Source organism: Anser anser (genome assembly GCF_964211835.1).
Source record: "Anser anser genome assembly, chromosome: 8".
Lineage (NCBI taxonomy): Eukaryota > Metazoa > Chordata > Aves > Anseriformes > Anatidae > Anser > Anser anser.
Window position 1 is genome coordinate 17,505,696 of NC_139728.1, and position 23,869 is coordinate 17,529,564.

General features: G+C 37.9%; 1 protein-coding gene across 3 annotated transcripts; it reads left to right on the forward strand.

Moving 5' to 3' along the window:
• Nucleotides 1-1,461: 1,461 nt before the first annotated feature.
• On the forward strand, nt 1,462-23,737 carry SSX2IP (SSX family member 2 interacting protein). Of its 3 annotated transcripts, none has more exons than XM_083847198.1 (15): nt 1,462-1,818; nt 7,885-7,925; nt 9,703-9,836; nt 10,651-10,817; nt 11,036-11,236; nt 12,945-13,055; nt 14,190-14,325; nt 15,246-15,321; nt 15,407-15,578; nt 17,029-17,179; nt 18,697-18,833; nt 19,240-19,413; nt 21,055-21,166; nt 22,522-22,642; nt 22,852-23,737. In XM_083847198.1, exons 3-15 carry the CDS (start codon nt 9,794-9,796, stop codon nt 22,931-22,933), a joined length of 1,683 nt encoding a protein of 560 aa, XP_083703324.1. In that variant the 5' UTR covers nt 1,462-1,818; nt 7,885-7,925; nt 9,703-9,793; the 3' UTR covers nt 22,934-23,737. The 3 variants fall into 3 exon arrangements, 2 of the variants coding, with proteins under 2 accessions (XP_083703324.1, XP_083703325.1); XM_083847199.1 differs by having other exon boundaries at nt 1,464-1,818; nt 21,055-21,106; XR_014587623.1 differs by lacking the exon at nt 21,055-21,166.
• The last annotated feature ends 132 nt before the right edge of the window (nt 23,738-23,869 follow it).

Here is a 23,869-nt window from a genome sequence, read left to right on the forward strand (position 1 = left end):
CATCACTGTTGCGATCCTATCAAGGAAAATGCAAATTTTTATTGATACAGCCAGTATTCTGCATTACCTCCTTCTTACATTGAAAATACATAATAGTAGTCAGTCTTTGCCAGCTTGGGTGAATAACTGAATTGATAAAAGAATATATATCTATATAATCTATTAAAAATAAATCTTGTTCATCCTAATTGCTGCTATTTCTCTTTGATGGTAGCTTTCTAATTGAGAATTAGATATTGCAGGTATAAATATGCGTGATCACAGAATTTAGTGAACTTGGATATGAAGGTGGTAGATAGGAAGAAAAATCAATGAGGATGTGAGTGAAGGCTGAGGTCTTGCAAATCCAATAACAAAGGTAATCAAATGCTATTCTATTATTCAATAGCTCGTGTCTATTCAATTAATTTTACTGAGTTCTATCAGGTAATTTTTGTTGAGATCCTCACAGATCTGGTAAGGTAATGCTAGATAATGTCACCTGAATAATGTCTTTGAGTGGGTTGAAGGGGGGTTGTAGGCTGTAACATTGGAGATGTGAATCCTTAAAGATCCCCTCCCACTCCTGGAATCTTTCAAAATATTTTATATTTGAAAGCAAAAAAAAATCTGGTCAAAGCAAAATATGTGGAAGATATGTAGGATTTCCTCATTCCCTTAAATAACGTTATAAACTTGTAATTCTTACAAGATAGCAATAGCATATGGCAGGATGGGATATGTACCTAGGTTTGTGGTTTATTGACGTTTTTCATTTGTAGTGGTGTAATATACGTATATATAGTTAAATGCATGATCAAGTTGCGCCAGGGGATGTTTAGATTGGACATTAGGTGTAATTTCTTCATAGAGAGGGTGGTTGAGCATGGAGGTATTTAAGGGACGTGAACAAGGCACTGAGGGCCACGGTTTCGTGGTGGGACGCAGTAGGTCAGGCTGAAGGTTGGACTTGGTGGTCCTGAAGGACTTTCCTGAGTCGGTGACTCTGTGAGCTCCGGGCAGCGAGGTGCTGCCCACCACCCCTCGTGCCAGAGGGGCTGTCGTTTTTGCGGTGTCTGGACGAAATTTGCTCTTGGCAAGAGCCAGGAATTCCTGGCGTACCCTCATTGCTCAAGTCAGCCTTTGCTTGGGACAGCACCGAACAACTCTTGAGATCAACTATGAAGTCTGAAATGCGATTTCGAGCCCTCCAGAAGAACAGCACGTCACGGCGAGGTGCTCTGACGCTTTTATGTGCGGCTGCTGACATCAGCCGCGGGGACAAAGCGCAGCAGCACGCAGCCAGAGGTAAGGGCGAACATTCAGCGAAAGGCCGTCCGGGGCCGGGGGCCTGTGAAGGAGGACGGCGTCCCGGGCCGGGCGGCGGGCACACACAGCCCCGGGGGTCCCTCCGCGAGGCTCCCTCAGGTGCCGCCATGGCGCGGCCGCGGCCCGGCGGGCCGGGGCGGGCCGTTGGGGGGTCTCCTAGCAACCGCGCGGCCAATGGGAGCGGCGGGGGCGCGTTAACCCCGCGGGGCCCGGCCCGTTGCGAGCCGTGCCGTGCCGTGCCGGAGCCGGCTCCCCCCGGCCTCCCTCCTCCTCCTCCCTCTCCTCCTCCTCCCCGCCGCCGCCGCCGCCGCAGCAGGTGGTGCTCCGGCGGGCCCCTCCTCCTGCCCTGCCGCTCCTCGCCGGCCGTAACGGGCGCTCTGCGGCCGTTGGCGACGCGGGGGCGGCGGTCCCGGTGGTCCCGGTGCCGTGCTGGGCTCTGTGGGGCTGCGAGCAGCCGGTGCCCGGAGGGATAGAGCCGCAAGGCGCCTGCTGAGCCGAGCCCCGCGTCAGGTAAGAGGAGGGGCTGCCTGCGGTACCTTGGTTGTTTAAAGTATCTTTATTTGCAGCAAAGCTCGGCTCAGGGCGAGGGTGGAACTGAAAGGCGAGATCTGCTCGTGTTGCTGCGCCCCTCCTTTACGTGCCTGCTGGGCTGCCCGGGGAGCAGTCGCACAGGGCTCCCCCCGGGCGCTGCGAAACTATGGCAGGAATTCAGGAGTTTGAGGGCAATGACTTAAAATGGGAGGTATGCGGCGTAAGATGTGAATGCATGAGGTAATCCTTAGTAGTAAACTTGGAAAGGAGACCTGGGGAAGTATTCGATGCTGTTAATGGAGATTTCAGATGATAGTAGTTAAGAAAAAAACGTGCTTTATATTTCAGGAAGGGAAACCCGTAGTATTGATATTGGTCATCGTTTGGGTTGGAGAGAGCATAGGAGAGGGGAGTACAGGTTCTTTGGGGTCAGTGCCTTGTCTCTGCAAGTGGCTGGCAGCAGATGCTGAAGGAAAGCTCACCGTAGGGTGGTTGTACAGTGATGCTTCCGTCAGGGTGTCCTCCCAGCGTACTGCAGTCTGGAGCCGAGGGGTTTCTGAACAGAGCTTGTGCCTCTCTTAAATTTCATAGCTTTCGATGGATATTCTCCAGCAGATTTCAGCCAGTTTATGTATTTAGCATTCACAATGCCTCGTGGTGATGCAAGTCCGCAATTTAACAGTGCTTTATGTGGAAAAAAATCCCTTATTTTCCAACGTTCAAGCTGGACATTCCATTTCATTCTGCATAGCTGTTGTATTAAAATAAGCAATAAATACTTTCCTGTGCCTGTTCTTCATAGTCTTGTCCTATTTCTCTAGCTGTTTCTTCTTCTAGCTGAAAAGTCACAGCTTATTAATTTCTTGTATGGAAGCATTGGTTGACCTTCTTGCACTGTTTTCAGGTCTTTTTCTGTCTTCTGTACCCCAAAGGTTGTAACGGTGTGTGATAGGTAAGCTGGGGAAGCTGTTTACACAGAGACATTATGATGTTTGGTTTTCTGTCCTAGGCTTCAGTATTTTCATAACTGCCTGCGAGCTGTTACTTCCAGAGGAGTAATCACAGTGACCCTGAGATCTCTTCCTGCATGATAATGCCTAGCATAGGCCTGTTGGTTTATGTATGTAGCTGAGTGGTGGTGGTTGGTTTTTTTGGTGTGTGTTATGTGTTAGCTTGCGTTTATGAACATGGAATTTCAGCTGCTGATTTTTATCATCCACTTGTGTAGTATGAAAACAACCTTCTGGGGTTCTTGTCATTCAATCTTAGTGTTTATTTTTCTGAATAACTCTGTACCATAAGTGAACTGTCTCACTGACCTGCTCATCACATTTTTAAATTCTCTGAATAACTGAAATGTCTGCGCAGACCCCTTTTTAACGCTAAATTTTTGGTCTCTTTGGGACTTTCATGTGATACTTTCATGTACTCTCTTTCCTTTTCTCCATCTATAGTCAGTCATTAATTTCCCTGACATCTTAGTTTAAGAGCTTTTGTTAGGAAACATTGTGAAGAGTTTTTTGGAAATCCAGTAACTCTGCCTTGCCAGGTACACTGGCTCATTCATTCCTCCTTCAAGAGCACTGTAGCAGGCTTGTTAGCGTTTCTGCTACAGAAGTTACGGGGACACTTCACCAGTCATATTTGTTGGTGGCTAACAAGTCTGTGCTTGACTCTTCCTTTCTGCTCTGTACAAACCTAGATTTTACTGGACAACCATTCCTTGAATCCCCTGGCATTTGTTAGAGAAATCAGGTACATTTACCGTCTTCCGCTCACCTTACCTGATGCCTGTGTTAACTTACAGGTTACGTGATTCTGAGCCTTGTGAGTTTATCATTCCTGAGATCTAGAACACTAGTTCTGGCTCTGCCCAGTAAATACTACCAATTTTAGGAGCTACTGAGACTTTTTTTTTCTTCATTTTAAATCTTCTACTTGCAGAGAGAGCAAAGCTATAAAGTTTAGGTAAATTTGAGATCAGAAGAAGGAGGAACTATAGAAGACGGAGTTCCTAAGGCTTTCTTTTTGCAAATTTGTGATATAGGGAGGTTTGATAGCAGGATGTTCTGTTCCATCTAAGCGTAGCAAGCGGTTTGTGAATGCAAACAGAGGAATAAAGATTTGAAAATTATCAGAAATAGTGCTATTCTTTAGCAATAGGAAAATGCTGATGCGAAGATCTGTAGTGTTAGTTCAAAGTGGGGTAGGAATTCAGGAGCCAGATGAAATATTTCCACGTGTTACAATTTTTTCAGTGGCTGCATTAAAAGATTTATCAGTCATCTGTGTTTATCAAGGGTAGAGCTGAATCTTGAGGTGATAGGTTACAAGGGCTATAATCTGATCTGAGTGTTTGGGGCAAGGACAGTGAGAACAATTGTCAAACATGAGATTTTTATCAGGTCTAAGGGTATATTTTTATGTGGTTATACTTGTTGAGAAGATCAAATGTTTGATCTTTTTTTTTCTTAGAACTCTTGACATTCTTTTTAAATAAAATGGATTTGACAAATACAGATGGGGGTTTTCTGAATGTGGTATGCTCATAATGAAGGCTCAGCAGGCAGTACCCATAGGCTTGGTAGTTTGACTTGCTTTTTCAGGTTACTTTTGACAATGCTGAGTTGAGTTGAAATTTGACATGAGTTAAAGAAATGTGCCCTTAGAATGTAGACAAGTGGAAGGAAGCCCTCTCTTGTGCATCCTCTTCCCCCTTTTTTTTTTTCATTCCAGTTAATAGAATTTTTATTCCAGTTAATAGAATAGTGATTAAATTGCCACCGTATTTGAAAAGTGGGGAGGAAATATCTGGGATCTGCTTTGATTTCAAGGCCTGTCATTAAAATTACAATATTAAAGAAAGGCCACTAAAACTGTAATAGGTTTTTATAGAGGAAGGAGTTCTTCCAAATATACAGTTATCGTTGAATATGAGCTATGTTCTAGTGCTAATTGTGACCTTTGTTATTAAAACATCTGTAGAGAGAAAATAATTGTCAAAACTCTAGGGAGGAAACGTATGGACTTCCATGGTGATTATATGAATAAAAGAAGTATGTTTCTGATGACCTTTTCAGGGATATATTTGTAAAACTACAGCGTGATGACTGGTGTGTACCCTAAATTTACATGGACTGATGTCTTTGTTTTATCCGGATAAAAGCCATCTGTTGGGCATCTCTGGATTACTAGACAAATGTAAAAAGCTTTAAGCAGATTCGCAGCTATTCTTGGGATATAATTTTAGTAGAAGGAATTATGTTGCCTGTTAAGTAAATGTGAAGTGACTAACCTTTTGATATATATTTTTTTCAATTTTATAAGTCAAAATTTGTGTATGTGTTGCAACTTGTACAAGTACTTAATATACAGAGAAGGAATCAGGCTCTTTCTCTTTTTTTCCAAGACGTTGTGACATCGGGGAGTGGGGGAGGACGCTCTCCAAAAACTGCCCCTCCCTACCTGAGCGGAGGAAAAAGTTTTCTGGGTTACCAGATACTGCAGCTCCCATTTAAGTCACACCCAGTGTAGGTTGGAAATGACCAGATGGTGTAATATGATCATGGTACAATGCTATGGCAAGCTATTCACTTCTGATACAGGGTTGTCTGAATGATTTTTATAAACTCAGAGCTACTCATTTTCAAGTTGAAATATAATATTCAGAAATTTTAAATATACTGTGTTGTGTGAAGTTTATAATCCTCGTGCTTATTGCTCATGATTTTTCAGTTCTGACACAGTCTAAACTCAGCCTTACTAGGTTGGATTTGTCTTGAGTCCCGGCACAGTCATTATCAATCCCTCCCCTGTCCCCCAAACCACAGAACAGTTGTTTTAAGAACAGCTCCTTTCAGCTCTGTGCTTGTGAAATGTAGTATTACATTTGAAGTTTAGAGTAAACTTGTTCTTGAAAAGGAAGATAAATGTTAGTGCATTACGTAGGAGTTTGTGGGGCTATTCCTGTAGGTTTTTGTTTAAATGAATAAATAAATAACTCTTCAGGTGGCTTTCAAAAGAGTTAAGTTCTGCCGTGTTATCATCATGATGGCTTTTTAATTTTTTTTTTGTACTTTGCTTGTTCTGACTTCTTTGGTTTGATTATTGGTGTTAATCAAACTCTGATTTTTAGTATGCATATTTTTGGGGAGTGGGGCTTTTGTTTGTTAGATTTTTTTTTTAGTTGCAACGAGATGGCTCTGCTGTTATGTTCACTCATGTGAAATTGGGCCCCGGAGGCTCTTTTTGACAATCCTCCAAGGTCTTGTTCACCCAATTTCTTGATTGGAACAAAAGTGATGCTGCCAATGGGCAGAGAACTGCCTGGCAAGCACTGGATCATTACAGATTTTTGGGTGAGTCATCAGATCTGTTGGTGAAATAGCTGCAACAAATCCCTGTATGCAGGAATGGTCACAGAAAGAAAACCATTAAGTAGTTCCAGCAGATTTGGCTGTTCAGAGACTTGTTCATTTCTCCCCCCCTGCCACCGATGGTCAGTCAGATTTTTGGTGTTAATATGAGGTGCTGGGAAACAGCAAGTGTTGATTTAGCTTCCTACTGCCTGTTTTCCCAGCCAGGATTTGAAGGGGGGTGGGAATCACAACAGAAGGAGAAAAAAAAAACACACACACAAAACCGAAACCAAAACAACAAATCTTGTTAACGTTTTTTAAGTTAAAGCCATTCTGTGTTAACTTTGGATAGCTTAGGGAGATCCCTAAAATACTTTTAAATCTTGTTTATTATTTTATTATTCTTCCATAATTACAAAACAACACAGCTTCAAAGATGTTCTTTGATATGTTGCGGTGGTTAAAAAGAGTGTTAAGAGTCCCTTATGAATACGGTGTATCTAAATTCATTTTGCATCTCCTCTGTCTTGATCAGGGATGCTCATCTTTAGCTCTTGCATACTTCAGTGAGGCTATTTTGGGCTGCGTTGCTCCAGGGGAGCTGCCTAGATTGGCAAGGAAATGTAGCTGATGGATCTTAATCACTAGATAGCTTTAAAAGTCGTGGCTGAGGTCCTGAACTGGCAGCAGAAGCCATGTGGAACTGATGAGATGATCTTAGCATGGGACTAAAGGCTTGTGGCATTCCTTTTTGCAGCTGACACAGGGATTGTCTCGTTCTGCACATCTGAGTTTAATTCTAAATACAGCGCGCAAAGATGGTGCATGTACAACATAGTGACCGCTCTCTGAAATGATCGCTGCTTCAAAGCTAGTGCATTCTTTGATGCCATATAACAATCTGAATTACTTTTAGTGTGTTGGTTTAACAGTTAGAGGAAGTTTTTGAGTTTAACACCAACCAAATCTTCATTTTTATTTTTAAATCTGTTGTATAGACCAATATGCAGTGTATTGCTAGTTGCTCTTTCGAGACAAAAGGCTCTAGATCCTTCAGGGCTGACTGATGTGAGAAGAATATAGTTGTATTATCTGGACTTTATTGTACTGCCTGAGTATTCTTGCATTCTGTATCTTTGCTAGACATCCTTCTGAACCTGTTTTGTGGTTTTTTTTTTTTTTTCGTTAATTTCCATTTTATCCTCTTGCTGGTATACCTAGAAACAATGTGTCTCCAGAGAGTAGTCTTTGGAAAACATTTGCACTGAATAACATGGCATGCAGGTTACAGGACTAAAATTCAGAGAATCATTGTATTCCCTTACATGGATTAGTCCAGTCTGCTTCCAGTCAAGCATTATTCTGACACACACCTCTCAACCCAAACAGTGTTTGCACTGTAGAGACTTGTGGGCTGGTGACGTACTTAGAGGGAATTTGGATGGTAAGATCTCATAATGGATATGCGGTCTCTTAAAAAATAAAAGCCAATTTCTTTGAAATTAATTGCGTTTCTGAAATGTGAGTAGTGTTTTTGTAGAATTTCCAGTAGTCCTTAAAGGATTTTGTATGTTCTGAGTTTCTTAAGAACCTTTTGAAAGATGTTATTAAAATGCAGGGTTACAACAATACCAGTAATGAGAATATATGTGTTTAATTTGTCTTTTTATCCCCCTTTCATTTGCAGGTTTCTCTATCCAATGGATCCAACAGAAGCCAAATGAGCATGTAAGTAGACCTGTGTGGAGCTAGGAATTGGACTCGATGATCCTTATGGGTCCCTTCCAACTCGAGATATTCTACGATTCTATGAAATGTGTCCTCTTAATCTTTATTTTGACTTTGAATTACATTTTTAAAAGCACCGTTGACTTGGGTGATGGGGAAAAAAGAAGAGATTGCCTTACAGACCTGCCATGAAGTCAGTCATTGCCTGTAGAATCTGAATGTTCACTTAGGTCATTTCTGGCCATCTTAGTTTTACAGGAAGAAAACACTGAAAAATGTGAATGGGCAAGGAGAAAAGAATCAATTTCTTAATAAACAACAGCCTCTAGATTGTTACAACATTGGCTGTATTTTCTTCCTGCCTTATGTGTACTTTCTAATGTGCAATTTAGTAGTTGCTGCAAGGTTTCAACTCATCTGAGGAGTAATTGTTTACCTTTTTATACAAGTACACTTATGAACCTGCAGAAATATTCATCCAGATGGATACCTTATTTTCCAGTGCTGAACACTCTGTGATGTGGCTGTATAACAATAGGATTTCTTAAAAACTTGGTGTTGCTTTGGGCACTATGTTGCGTGCTTTGAAATGTCAGTAAGGATTCTTATTGTCTCTCTTTTGTTCTCAAGAGACCTTATGGATAGCAGACCACCCACAATTGTCTGGTGTCTTAAATAGACAGCAGATTCGTTTTCCAAATGATAGCTTTTCCCGCAATGATAAAAATACAAGGTTTTAGTGTCAGACCTTCAGAAGTTGCTCTTCCCTGAGTGCACATTAAGAGGAATTAGTGGCAAACATGGACTCCATAGGCTTTTACAGTACAGCCATCTTAAACTGACTTGAGGTTTTGATCCAAAGTATTAATTAAATAAATGAAAGCCTTCTTTCCTGTCAGATGAAAAGTTTCCCTGAAATGTCATTGTTCCCCTAACAGCCGATGGCTTACACTGGCTGGATCTTAAACATCCAAGCTAGGTTTTAATTTTCCAGCGGTGTGTCAACTCTAACACTATTACATGCCTTCAGACTGTGAGGTGGAGGTAGGGTGAGGGGACAATCAGCTGCTTCTTTCTTATGAGTGAGTTTCGGTTGGCTTCCAGAGGGCCAGTGCTGTACTCAGTGGCTGTGCCAATGGAGTAAGGCTTTGCCTTTTCCTTCAACAGTTTTGGAGGTTTTGCAAAGAAGTAAGCAGCTTGCCAGGGAATGGCAGTATAGCTGTGTATACGCAGTATACTAAGGTATGTAGGTTAAGTTAAATTTAGATATATAAATATATATTAAATATTTAACTACATATAAAATATAAGTTCCTTTGCTCTGTTGGCCAATAAATCTTTTCTAGAGCCTTTGTCACCTGTTAATAATTTCGTTAAGACAGATTTATGTTAAAACTTCACATAAAATTATCTTGATAAAGCTGCTTCCTGGTTATATTGCAGAAAAATATTAAATATTTAGCTTGCTGTGCTTTCTCTGATGTATGTTGACAGAAGCAACTGGGTTATCTAAAATGTCTTTATACTTTTCATGTGTGCATGGTGTTTTAGTTTTAGTTGATGGTTTACAAGACTTGGTTAAATTTAAGTCTAACTAAATACAGATGCGTCATTTCTACAGTATAATATTTGCTGTGCTTATGGTGTTCTTCACTGTGTGAAGAAGTAGACAACTGTCACATGGCTTAAGTTCGGTAGTCTCTCTCTCCTATGCCTGCTTTAATCTCCTGGCTGTATTAGATGCTATTGTTAATCTAAAATGCTCTTGCTATTTTAGGAGATGCCTACGTAACACCCATTGTCGGGAATTCTACTAAATACTTCACTGCTGAACCAGTTGCTCAGGTACCCTGCCTGCCCTTGTTGCTATGGGAGATTGGAAGACTGTTACTGTGCCAGTGCTGTCATCAGGTAAACTAGTAATATCTTGAATTTAGTGGATTTGCTAGCTTTACCAGTGGTATTATAGCTGCTTAAGAGAGATTGGGGTTTTATGAATGAGATACTTTGTGTTATTTAACATACTGTTAACTAGTCTAGTGGATACAAAGCTTTTTTTTTTTTTTTGGGTTGAGGCCTTGCAGAAATGTTGCTTTAAAATACTATTCTTTCTCATATAAATATATATATGAAAGTTCTAAGGCTTCCTAATCAATTTTTTTTAATATACTTTTCAGATTATCATGCATTTTCAGAGAATGCTTAATTTGTTCTATGTTCTCTTGCCTTGTAAATTGATGACAAATTTATTAAACCAGAAAATATTTTTTTGCCTGCGTCTACCTAGTAGAAGGTTAAATTATAGCACACACTTGCTTTGACTAAGGATATCGTACATTTTTGGAGGAATTTGTAACTAAATTTACAGCTTTTGCACCTGTATAAATGAAGTGTGTGTGTTTTGTAGCAAGCCAATTAAGAAGAAAGGTTGGAGAGTTCTTTCATGGAGGGAAGAGTAGTAAAAGTTGAAAGATACAACACCTGAAAACGTTGTCAAGTCTTTAGATTTTATGTGGAAGTTTAGCTATCCTTCTTTTTATTGTGAGTTGTTTAATATATGTTATGTTGTTATATTTCATTATAGATGAAATTCTAAGCTCTAGACTTGTAAATGTCTATAAAGAATAATTTTGGTAGTTAAAGGATTTGTTTTTTTAATTTTTTTTTCTATGTGATGTCTTAAACTACTAGCCCTGACTTGTTTCTTAATATTTTTAACTTTTAGATAGCAAAAATATTTTTCAATATACCTCAGAAAAAAAGATATCACCCCCAAGCATGAACTCACAAGTGCTACGCTTGCCACTGCCTTCATCCAAAAGCATGCACAGCTTTTTCAGTGCCTTTTGCACAGAAGAGAATATTGAACAGAGTATATCCTATCTCAATAGGGTAAGCCAGATCTTCTTGTTTACTCGCCGTTGTTTGAAGATGACATTAAACCAGTTTTGGTAGTGAAGAAGCACTGGATTAGGAAGGCTTCTTTCTTAATGCTAAAGTTGGTGTGGAATATATATATATTTTTTTCTTCATATAGGATTTCACGTACTATTGTTTATCTGAGAGATTGATCCCATTATTTATCCCCTCTCCCCTTTGTCTTTCACCAGGAATTGACAACATTGGGCTTCCCGTCTATTTATGTGGAGCCCAAAGGAAAAGAATTAAACTTAATATCCATCATAAATTGCATGAATGAATTGCTTGTACAGCAGCACAAGAACCTTCGAGCTCAGGAAGAAGTAGAAATGCAGCATCTGAAACTGGGTAGTGATATGGATCACTTACAGAACTCCTATGCTAAATTAAAGGTAGAAAACAAGATAATTCCACCAATATAATGCAGCACTTGTGTTTAACAGATACTGTACGTTCTTAACAGTGAGTGATTTTTTTTTTTTGTTTTCCTCCCCAGTTCTAATCTGCGTTTGTATTTCTATGTGAATTTTTGTTTTTGATTTTTTTTTCCCAGTGGAAAATTTGTTAATGAAATGTGAATTAATGAAAGGACTGAAAACTTGCTTAGAATTGTGATCTCTTTCCTCAAGGAAGAGGGAAGACTGTTCAGATTGGAAGTGTTAATGCATGCTGTAGGTGAAAATGCTAAACACATCAGTTCAGCTCATTGAATATCATCTAATAGGATATGCCCTGTTCTAAAAGATAAATTCACAATATTATTGTAATCAGTGATAGTGACGTACTAGAAAAAGCTACCTACACAGAGCTTTTACCACTCTTTCTCCATATGTGTAGCTTTTTCTGTGTTTTTTTTTGTTGTTGTTGGATTCCTTGAATAGCTGACCACATAGCCCTTCCATAAAGACTGATCAGAAGCTTGCTGGCAAAAATGAGATTAAGTTTCATTTTACCACAGGATAAATACCTGCAGGTCTGCTACTGTGGAGTAGCTGATGCATTGGAAGTTCACAGCTTATGCTGCTTTGTGGGTACTCATACGTGCAGTCGTATCAGAAGACTGTTGTGTTTCCTTTGATTCTGACTGGGGAAAAAAAAAAAATCCAGTGCATGACTCAGGGCCTCATAAGTTTGCTTTTCAATAAGACTGTCCAGCATTCTCCTTGTCAAATACTGCTATAGCTTCTCAAAATCACAGGAGCCCTTCTGCTGAGATTAGTCAGCCACACAGACGTGTTTTGATGTGACCTTAAAAATCATGTGTAACTACACTCATTTTTATACGCTCTGTGTGATGTTACTTTTCCTAGACAAATGGCTTTTAAGTCGAGGGGGCAAAAAAACTTGTTAGCACTACTTCAATGTCAGGACATTTAATTTAGCTGTTACCATATAAGGTTTCTTATATAAATTCTTTCAGATATCGTGCAGCAATCCTCTTGATATATGCTATTGTGTTAAATGTGTTCAGATGTGATTCGCTTAGAAGCTTTTGATGCTTACATAACTTTACTCATTTGTAGCTTGCTACACGTACAAAAAGAGTTTGTATGTAGTGTTGTCTTCTGACCATTCAAGGTAGCGGTTTCAGGTTTGAGTCACATGTTTGCGGAAGAAAGTTCTTAAATGCCAGTTGTGCGTCATATGTTACAATGAGATCATTTGTCCAGCCTTATTCTATATACGTGAAATGTCCTATTTGTTTTGCTATGGTCACAACTTACATATCTATGTTAATTGTTCCCTTGATTATTTAAGAGAAACACTCCAGTAAAATGGTAGTCCCAAATTCAAACAGGTGGCTAAGTATCCACCCTCAATCTTGTGGTACAGATACGCTTACAGAATCCTGACTTACTGAAAAAGTAGTAATTGTATAAGATATGATAAATACCAAGCTAAATCTTTTTTTTTCTCTTGTGGGTGGGAGTGTTTCTTGTACTGGAGAATCATACTTCTTGTTTCAGAAAATAGAACTAATTTGTCATTGAGAGTGCAAGGTGATTCAGAGGTCAAATACAGGAAGACTTGACTCAAGTGAGGTGATTTTGCAGTTTGTTTTTTTGTATTGATACTGAACTATCAACATTCTTTTTCTAGGAACAGCTGGAATTATCTAAAAGGGAAATAGTTGGACTTCAGGAAAGGGACAGACAACTGCAAAGCAAGAACAGAAACTTGCACCAGTTACTTAAAAATGAAAAGGATGAAGTGAGTTTTAGTGTACATCAACACAAATCATTACATAGGTTTTCAGTAGTATGATGATGTTTGCAAGGTATCTGGTAGCTGTTTACTTCGATTTTTTTTTTCCTGATGAATGTTGTATTTCAGCAAAGAAATTAATTTGTGTTACGTGTCAAATAGGTTCTGTAAGGGATAGGTCCAAGTTATAACAATGGTAGATAGTACTGTAGAAACACATGCAGTTTTCTCATACTTCTTGATTTTAACTTTATTTGATAATGTTTAAATATTAGGAAGTAAGAGGATACAGTGTGATTCAGTTGCTTCCTCAAACCTACATGTATAGGAGCACTTATTTTTTGTGATATTGTAGAGGAGAGCAAAAGCAGTGTGTGTGTGGGGGGGAGAACACAGAACCCACACTCATTAAACTTCAGAGTCTTGGAAGAACCAAGATCAGAAAACACTTGATTTAGTTTGGAATTTGTTTCCACATTCTCCCCAGCCCCCTGTACTTATATGGCTCCTAAATTTCCATGAATGTTCTCTGCATTCATAAACATTTTCATGTAATTAGCAGTCATAGCAGTATCTGTTTATAATGAACTTCATCAAGTTCTAGCTTAAAATGTTGAATGTTCTGCATGTTGTTAAAGTTAAAACTGATGCATTGGAAAAAAAAATAAATGATAGTATGGGTCTAGAATGTGCTTTATGATATGTTTATGTTCTTACAGACTAAATAAAATAGTCTTCCTTTTCAATTCTGCTATCCAAAAGGAGCAATGTGTCTACTATTTTTTAGTGTAAACCTAATAAATCTACTTTAGAGTTAACCAAATCCTAAACATTAATTACTGATGCCAGAGAAGGTTATCACTTGAATCACTAAAAGATGTGCTTAGTTGTACTGGGGAACTGTAGCATTATAATATGTTGCTTGTGGTGTTGGCTTGTACATAAAAAGCAACAAAACTTCCTGAGATAGGTCAGAACCTATTTGTTAGGAGAGGACTCCTGATTCCTGTTGTCAATTCCTTTAACCAGAAACAGTTTTATATAAATGTTATTTCACTTCTCTTCTTTTTTTTGGTTTTCTGAAGAAATGTTTCCATTTATACATTAGTTGAAATCTGTTTTTTGTGCGATTGTTTTTAGGTACAGAAGTTGCAAAACATAATTTCAAGTAGAGCTACGCAGTACAATCATGATATGAAGAGGAAAGAGAGAGAATATAACAAATTAAAGGAACGCTTACATCAATTAGTCATGAACAAAAAGGACAAAAAGATTGGTAAGTAGAGTACCAGAACAAAAGAGTTATTCTGTATGTTAAAAATGTTTAAACTTGGTTCTGGGTGTATTCGTATCGCCTCCCCAAGTGTTTAACTTGTGGATCAGTGAATATGTTGTGAAATTTCTGTGTCAGACAAAGCATGGAAACTGTCATTGGAAAGGAAGTCCTGCTCTTCCTTTCTTATCCCTCCTGCTACCCTCCAAATGCTCTCAGCTGTTTGCCATTTGTAGCATATCATATTTTTAGTGAACTGTTTTAGTTCAGTAAACCAGAAGAAAATAATATTGCTGAGTTGGATTTTCTGCTGGTCTAGGTTGACACTGCATGTGGGTAAGCCAGGCTGGATTATGATGCTGTAGCAGGAGCACCTATTTTGGCAGCAGAAAATCATTAGATATCAGCACAGTAATCTCTAGAAGCCTCACCCTAAGGTGAACAAAACTTAACTTGTGTCATGTTGCTGACTCTGGTTAGATAATGCTAGTTGAAGTATCAGCAAGGTCAAAATAACCAGGTTTTAAATCTAGTTCCTGTTTCCTTGAGAGCTAACTAGAATTGAACTTTGATCCCTAACCTGATGTGATTTTAAAAGAATTGATTCATATGATTTATATAAAAGCTGAAATACGGATGAAGGTGCTGTTAAGAAATGTATAAAATAAGAGACAGGATGAGAACACCCCCACCCCAGGTTTCCAAACACAAGAAGTTTTTTCTTTTCCTTGATTATCTTGCTCTTGTTTTGTTCAGGAGGGCAATGTGGTCTCATCTGGGTCTTAAGACTGAGGGGAATATTTGGGTAATGTGGTCTCCTGACAATAATTACGTGTAAAGGCAAACAAGTAAATGTAGTGTCATCTGAGTATTTATATACTTGCATATTGTTTCATGCTTTGAAATATCCTTTTCACTTGCAGCTATGGAAGTTCTAAATTATGTTGGTAGAGCTGATGGGAAGAGAGGTGCATGGAGGACTGATAAGACAGAAGCCAGGTGAACTTCTAGTTGTTACAGAACAATGTTAATTGACACATATGCTGTATTTGTTGTCTTGTTACTGTAAGATTTCTGCTTGTAGAAATGAAGAAGAAATGTACAAAGTTCTGTTAAGCGACTATGAGCAACGCCAAAAGCAGCTTTTAGTGGAAAATGCTGAGCTGAAAAAAGTTCTTCAGCAAATGAAGAAAGAGATTATTTCCCTTCTCCCACCACAGAAACAAAAACCTAAAGAAAGGTCTGAGGATGGGCCAGTAAGTATCCTTCAGTTAAAATTAAATGTGTGATAGTTTGCAGTGTTGGAGCCATTTGATCATCAAAAAGGTAAACTTCCTCTTGCAGGACTTGCAGTGGATTATATATCCTGTCCTATACTTGAAATCACCCATGTTTAAATGTTCTAATTCTGTCCACGAACAGTAGAAAGTCTGTTCTTCCTAGTCCATACGTGGGAAGCTTGAAAGTGTACTTCAAATGAATGTTAGATGTAGTGACCTGTATGTGATTCTCTATAACGATGCAGTTTGGATTTCATCTGCCTTTCATAGTAAGAAGTTGAAACTGGCTTTCAAGGTGCTTATGCAAGGAAACCAAGCTTTCCGTAAAAACCACAGAGGGTGGGGGTGGAGGAAATGTAATTAGGGTGTGCTCTGTTTAGTCCATGGGTTAGACCAGTTAGCTCATTTTGCAGAGCTGCTGGTACATTGCAGGAATATGTTTTTTCCCAAGTGAGATGGTTTAGTGTTTTTTCTCCAGTTCTAAGTATTTCTTTGTTTACACAGGATACTTTATGGCTACTCCAGACTGGGATTTCATGGGGTTAGCATGCATACATACACATACATGTATGTATACATATATAAATAAATGTTTTTATATAAAGCGACAAAAACCTCTAAAAAATACTGTTTTTTTTTTTCTTACAACTCTTGCTTTGTTCCTTAAGATCTTACATGATACAGGTTTGAAAGAAAGTACTTACTTCGTATGTAAATGAATTATTTGGATGCCTTTGAGCTTGTTTTGGAATTTCCCATCCCATTTTTCTTATCTACTTGTAGCTACAGGGGCTTGTATAGAATGGTTTAGATGCTTGAGAGGAGTGGAGTATTCGTGTCAGGTATTTAAATAGCTATAGCTTATTAATTTATATCCACTAAGTTGTTGCGGGCTAGTCCTTTCAGACTTTTCTGTCTTAGCTCTTTGAGATGGCATTCAGGTTTGGTGTTTGAACAGTAGTGTGAAACGGAACTGTGAAAGGGCTACTTCCATTGTACCATAGGGTGTGTTCTGGATTTACTTAATTCTCAAAAGGAGAAAAATAGTCTTTATAGATAATGGAAACACTGTCTTTGCCATCTAAAATCCTACTCGTTCTGTATAGTGAGCCCATAACAACGGAACTTCTCATCAGTCTGAACTTCGTTCTTGGAGATTTGTGATACTAACCTAGAGTCTTGCTAGCTTATAAATTGTCTTTGTGCCAGGGTTTTGGGGAGTGCCACATTACTTCTCTTCATCATTATGCCATCAGGGAATTGAACTCCCTAACAGACAAATTTCCCTGGAAGGAAAAATCTTTTCTATATATACGAGTTTTACTTTGGTTTGGTAAATTAAACCTGTATACATATTTAAATAAACAAATATGTATATTTGGAATGGTAGGGTGGTTTGCAACACTCTTTGCTTCTACTTCTACAGGTGTTGTCAGACCTGGAGGAGGACATCGGAGAGTTAAATAAAGAGAACATGTGGGAACTGTCATGCGAAACTGTGCGAGAACAGCTTACCAACAGCATTAGAAAACAATGGAGAATGTTGAAAAATCATGTTGAAAAGCTGGACAACCAAGGTGGTGATTAACACAATTACATGTACATATAAAACGCTGCTAATAATTCCATTTGGTATTATAATCTTTGAATTTACAGTCTGTCTAAACTACATGAAATCTAAAATAGAAGGGATTGCGACCTGGTAGACTTCCTGAAAAGGCTTGTGATTGACATTTTCTGTATGAGTTTTAATTGAAGGAAGTTAGGAAAGCAATTGCATAGCAAGCCTGTTATCCTGAGAACAGACATGATTGTAGTTTGGCACGGTAAACAATGACTTTCTGAAGAAATAATTATTTTTTGTTTGGAAATAGTGCCCTGTAATAAATGTTTTTCTTTCCCCACCTCTCTGAGCTGTTTGAATAATGCAGATATAACAATTTGAAGCAACTGGATGCAAAATATGTAAATCCTTCCTGGAGCTTAGCCTTGCCGCATCCATACCTCCAAGTCTTCTGCTGGCATTCTAAAGTGAACTGGTTGATGGAATGGTGCTGGGCTCTTCTCATTTCCAGCTGTTAAACAGCATTAAAAGACAGCTAAAAATATATAAAATTCTTTCCTAGTATTACTTTTCCAATGTAAGCAAATGCTGCTGCTACCACAGGGATGTTTGCAGGCAGGAATAATACCGAGAAGGTCATGCATTCAGTTGCAAATAAAAGAGCAGATGGTCTATAAGAATAGGTTTATACCATAGAAAGGATTTTAAGATCACTTGTTCTGAGTAATACTTGATTTTATATAGCTAACTGAAAAGTAATTGTAAGCATCAGAAAAAGTGCTTCATGTATTTGTGCTTTTCTTGGAATCACCTTTTTTTGTGTGTTTTTTTTTTTTTTTTTTTTTTTTTTAATTTATAGAGATGACTGTGTTCTAGTTCCTTAACATTCAGTTAATGTTCAATCGCTGTCATCAGGGAATCAAAATTTGGCTTATTATGATCACCATGATAGCTCTGCATGAAATAAAATAATGCGGTATATGATTGTACAAAAATACACTTTATTCCTCTCTAATTGATTCCCTTGCTGGGGTAAAAATATGCACACAATGTTCTGACTGTAAGCTCTGTTTCTCCTTCACAGAACTTGAGGGAAAAGTCTTTCTTTTTTTATCTGTGATATATATAGTTACTGTCATATTTTTATGAACACACAAGCCCTTCAAAAATGGGCTCAGAAGAATAGGCTAACAACATATCAGTGAAAAGAAGTCTTCATTTGTCTCGATTTTCATTAAATAACTGCTGAAGCAAATATTTTTGTGTGACACTTCTGTTGCAGTGCAGACTTGTAATTTACCTGGGGAAATGTAAAAAGGATATATTTTTATTGTAATTTTTTTCTGAACTGGGTATTGTGCCTAATTATCTGTATAGCACCAATTCTGGTACTCTTGTCCTGATAGAAGTAATTTTGAATATGTACGTCTTTTGGGATGAAACAAATACAGCTTAAAAACCTCTGCTATTGCTCTGAGTCCCCAGTGCTGTGAGGGATTTATGTCTTAAGAAGCTTTTTTCCTCCCTTAGTGTCACGTGTGCATTCAAGAGCTTTGGATGACAAAGATGTAATTTCAAGGGAAGACCACGAGCTGAAAACTGAAAAGCTAGAATTAGAAATTCAGCAATGTAAAGAAATGATCAAAACTCAGCAACAACTGTTACAGGTAGCAGGCTTTGATTTTTTTTTTTCCCTCAATTTAATTTTTTTTTTTTTAACGTGTCACTTCTCACCTCTGAACCTTTTTCCTTTATTTGATTATGCTTTTTAATAGAAAGTCTTAGTGGTTGGTCTGAGTATGTATGCTAGTCAGTTGGTTAGTAATCTAATGAGTTTGTAATTCTGGTAAGAATAATTTAGGGGGTGGTGAACAAACATGAGGAAGGAGGCTGGGGTCAGCTGCCTGAACAGAGATGTTTTGTTACCTGCCTGAAACTCTGGCCCCATCAACTGTGTTGTTTGTATATCAATCTTCAACTTTTTTTTTGATAAAACTGAATTTATGGAAATCCTGCACATCTTTATAGGCTTTCCCAAATTAATATTAGTCTTTTGTTGCTTTATATCTGCAGCAGCAGCTTATGTCTCCATGTGATGATGACACCACTCTGTTACTACAGGACTGCTATTTGTTGGAAGAAAGAGAGCGTCTTCAGGAAGAATGGAGGCTATTTCGAGAACAAAAAAAGAATTTTGAGAAGGAACGAAGAAGTTTTACAGAAGCTGCTATTAGATTAGGACTTGAGGTATTAGAAAAATTGAAAGGTATTAGAAAAGGAATTCGTATGAAAGATGAGTTGCTATTGCTAGAGTAAAACTATTTAACACACACTGAAGTGCAGCCATCTAACGATTTCTGTATGGAGATGTTAACAAGCAGCTTATTCTCATACTGTACAAAACATCTTTGGCAATTGTGGCAGGTCGTTTGGTTGGCACTTCAAAAAAAAAAAACTTTTTTCAGGTGTACTGGAAAACGCAGTTACTGCAACTGGAATGACCCATTTGTCTTGCAGCTTTTGAAATTTCTAACTACTTCTGAAAAATCAGTCTGCTTATTTATTAAATCCTTTATTAAATCCTGTTTAGGTTGACTTGCAAAGAAAGCAAGGCTTATGCAAATTTTTGTCAGATTTGGCTATGGTGCTGAGTTCTCAAAGATTGCTAAACGTTTCTAAACCAATGACTATTGCAGACAGGCAAAATAACTGCTGTCCTTCTCTTAATAGGGTCACTTTCTGTTCTTGTAGTTAAGCTGTCCAGTAAACACACATACTGGAACGGAATGGGGGTAGATATGTATATAAATGAGCTCTAGCATGTGTGTCCTTTTGTCTAGCCAGTAGTTAGGGTCAAAACATGAAGGGGGATTACAAGTTAGCAGGAGGGAACATAAAATGTCAAGAACTGAATATTTTGGTTTTTACTTGAGATGCTGGAACAACAGGAGTTCATGCAGTGACAAATATTGGTACAAGCCACTACATATATAGATACGTGTTCTTCAACTTTTTCATTTTGTGTTACTTTCAGTGAGTTCTTGAATTTAATGTTTGAATTAGATTTATTAGTCTTAAGAGATGATAAATAATAATAGTTTGTCCAGAAATGTTTAAGACTATATTGCAGCATAAATGTCAACTACCTATGCTTCTGCTTGTTAAAATGCTTACATTTGAAAGGAGAAACAAGGAAGTAGAAGCAATACTCTAAGTTTTGTAGGTATCTGTGAAAAAGTAAGCTTGCTCTATTTTCTGCTGATACGGTAAAAATTATTATGGGAACATCCCATTTCACTGATGATTTTGGAGATAGAATAGCTTGTCTCGATTGCACAGCCTTTGGACCTTTTGAAGATTGTCTTTAGCCAGTGTTTTCCTCTTCCGTGCTCATAGAGTAGTTGGAAAAGGAAACACCCCCTTTCTTTCTGCCCCAGTTTTGGATGGAAATAATCAGTGTTATTTTCAAAGTCACTTTCATCTGTTTATGAAAAGGCTGAGGGTTGAGGTTTAACCAGTAATCCTTATTGGCAGCTGCCCAGAAATAAGGGGTACTTGCAGGAGGTAGTGCTGCACTGTGGGGGCAGGAGCGCACAGGAGGCAGTGATAGGAGATTGTGTCACTGAAGTGGAGAACAGTAAAATGAAGGGATTATTCAGACCTCTCTGAAACAAGCCATGGGTTTGGCTTGTAAATAAATACCTCCTCAGCTAATCCTTGTAGGATTCAAAAGCTTGCTCTCATGACTAATTCTGTGTTAAACTGCTGGCTCACTTTAGTTGCATGGACATGCCACAACTTCTGATTTTTAGGTGGAGTAACATCAATTTAATGCGGACTAAGCTTGTTCATGTGGTCGTAAGTGTAAACTGACATTTCTTTTCCTAGAGAAAGGCATTTGAAGAAGATAGAGGAGCATGGCTGAAGCAACAGTTCTTAAGTATGTCTACTGATTACAAGCACTCTGAAAATGTGACAACTCCAAGTGCCTTCTTAGGAAGCAAGTATTCGGTTCAAATTATGTTACTGTAGTATGATTTTTTTCCCCCTCTTAACTAGAAGATATAAATTTGAACAAAAGTAAAACTATTTAAAACAAATAAACCTACCCAAAACAAACGTACAGGAAAAGCACACAAAAAAACTTTCCAGGAGAAATTTTACCAGTTTCACTTACTGTATGCCTTCACCTGTCAGGCTAACTGATAGTTCAGAAAGGGAATCTTGATAATTCCCTCCCTGATCATTACCTATGTAATGAACTTAGATTTGAGAAGGGATCAGGTGAATGTTAAGTACCTGACAGCTTATCCGTTAAGAACAGAGAACTCTTGGAATTACCAAATTAATTAAAATGTGGGCATATTCATTGTCAAGGCTGTTTGAAAAACTCATGACATGTAGAGATCTTTATAGATCAGAAGAAGCTCTGAAGAAGGCAGCATTCGCTCTTTGAGATGAGGCAATACTAAACATGCATTCCCATATAAATTCACTAAAGCAGAATCCCTTGTAAAAAAAAAAAAAAATAGTGAAGATAGTATGGTGATAAAATAAATCTGATAAACAATAGAATTTCAAGATTCAAATCTTAGAGGAATCATTTCCTCAAAAAAGATAATATGGCTATGTGAATGTTTTATAACGTGTTCATAGTTTGGAATATTGTTTTTATTTAAAGTATTTTTGACTTCCTCTTTCTCATGTTTTTTTTTTCTTTCAAGCTGATAAATTGATTTCCTACCCCTCCTTATGGCTGAATATGCAAATTCAGTGTTTTGGTCTTCACTGCTGAGTTTTTGATAATTCCCCTGCCCTGTTTCTTAGAAAGTAACAGCAATCTTTGTTAAATGGATTCTCGTTGTGGGAGTCAGCGTTTTTAGATAAATGCGTAAAAGAACTGGCAAGTAAAGATAAAACACTTGAATTTGTATTCTTGTTAGGTAACTAATCTGCCTCTTGTATTCTGTGTCCTCCTTGTTTCTCCTCCATGCAATTCCTGTAGTGCTTTTGTAAGTGTGATATGAAGTGATCTTCCATAGCAGGAAAACGTTTTTACTTTTAGAAACAGATTTTAAATTGTTTGGCTTGTTGCTCATGAAGAATGACTTGATTTTAATGATGTGTGAGTAGCTTCATTTTTTTTAAAGGCTGTATACCAAAGCTTTTGATTTGTAATTGACTTTTTAAAGTTCTAGTGGCTGTATTTATTATTATAGACATGCTAAAAGTTGGGAGGGGGAGTGTTTGTGCTTGTTTTTGGTTTTGCTTTTTTTACTGCAGAAGACATAAAGGATCTAGTCCTTAAAATGTTTTCAACTGTAGTGTATTTTAAATGATATGTATGCCTTCTAGGTTCTGACCAAGACAGTCGGTTAACGAACTCCACATCTCAGCAAAGAAAACCTCACTGTACATTGAGTGGTCCTGTTTCAGCTGAACCCGGCCAGATGTCTCAGTATATTTCATGTAACAGGTATCTGAAATCGTGTGGATTTTTTTTTCTTAGTGCTGAACTCTATGTAGAGCAGAGGCTAAGTTGTGATAATTTACAGAAAGTCTAATATAGGCCTTATGATTGATAGGAAAATATCAATATCGTAAAAACAGCATTGTGATTCTCTCTGAAGTGTAATTTGTAAATGAATATGTAGTTATTTACACTAACTTTATCTTTTATACCAGTTCCAATGCTGCATCAAAGAAACCTGCTGGAGACGGCAAGCCAAATCAGTGGGAGGAAAGTGACGAAGGAGAAGTCGAGTAATGCACAAAGTCACAGGAAGACTCTGGAGTTGGCACTCTTTGCTATGTAGAAACTTGCACATAGAACAACTGCCTTAGATTTCCTAGGGTTGCCTGCTGTTCTGTTAGAGATGTGTTCATAAACACCATTCTAAAGTGAAACAGAATGCTGTGAGTTTGTTCATTCTTGGAAGATTATGTGGTGATCTGAACTGTGATGTGTGTAAGTGTGTGTGCACATGGCTTATTTTTTTGGACCATTTCTTGCCACTTTTTCTTGCAACTCTTGGGAGATGTTTATTAAAAATATATAAAAGCTTTGATATTTTTCTAGTAACAGAAGCTGTGATTCTGTGAATGAAGCAATGGTCTGAAACTTTGGCTGTAACAAAATATTGGATCCTAATCCTTCCATCACGGACAGAGATAGCACTTTTAGGAATTGTTTAATTATTGCAAACACTCATTTATGTCTGAAGTCTAACTGACATTAAAACTTCTTTTGCCTCAACTTGAATGTACAGTATGCTGTAGATTTTTAACAAAACAAGTTATATATTTATTAAGTTGTGTGATTTGAAAATACCTCTTTGATATTTCAGGTGACCTAAAGCGCAAAATCTTTATATATTTGTAAATAGACAAAGTGATTATGCTAAGAAACCATGAAATGAAATACATGCATCCATAATATTATTTTACATGGTATTTTAAATTGTTTTATAGTGATACTCGGTTTACAGATGCATTAGGACTTTCAATGGTTAAGTCAGGAATCAAATTATTTCAAATGTGAACAATAAATGTTTAAGTCTATTCTAAGAAACCCTGGTTCTGTGTTTCATGAGCACTGCACTTTTAAGCCATCGTGGTTGTAGGGCCAAGGTTCACTGTGTCACCAAATCTGTCTGATGCTGATTTTGTTTTGTTTCTTTTTAGTAGGCTCCAGAATTTTTGG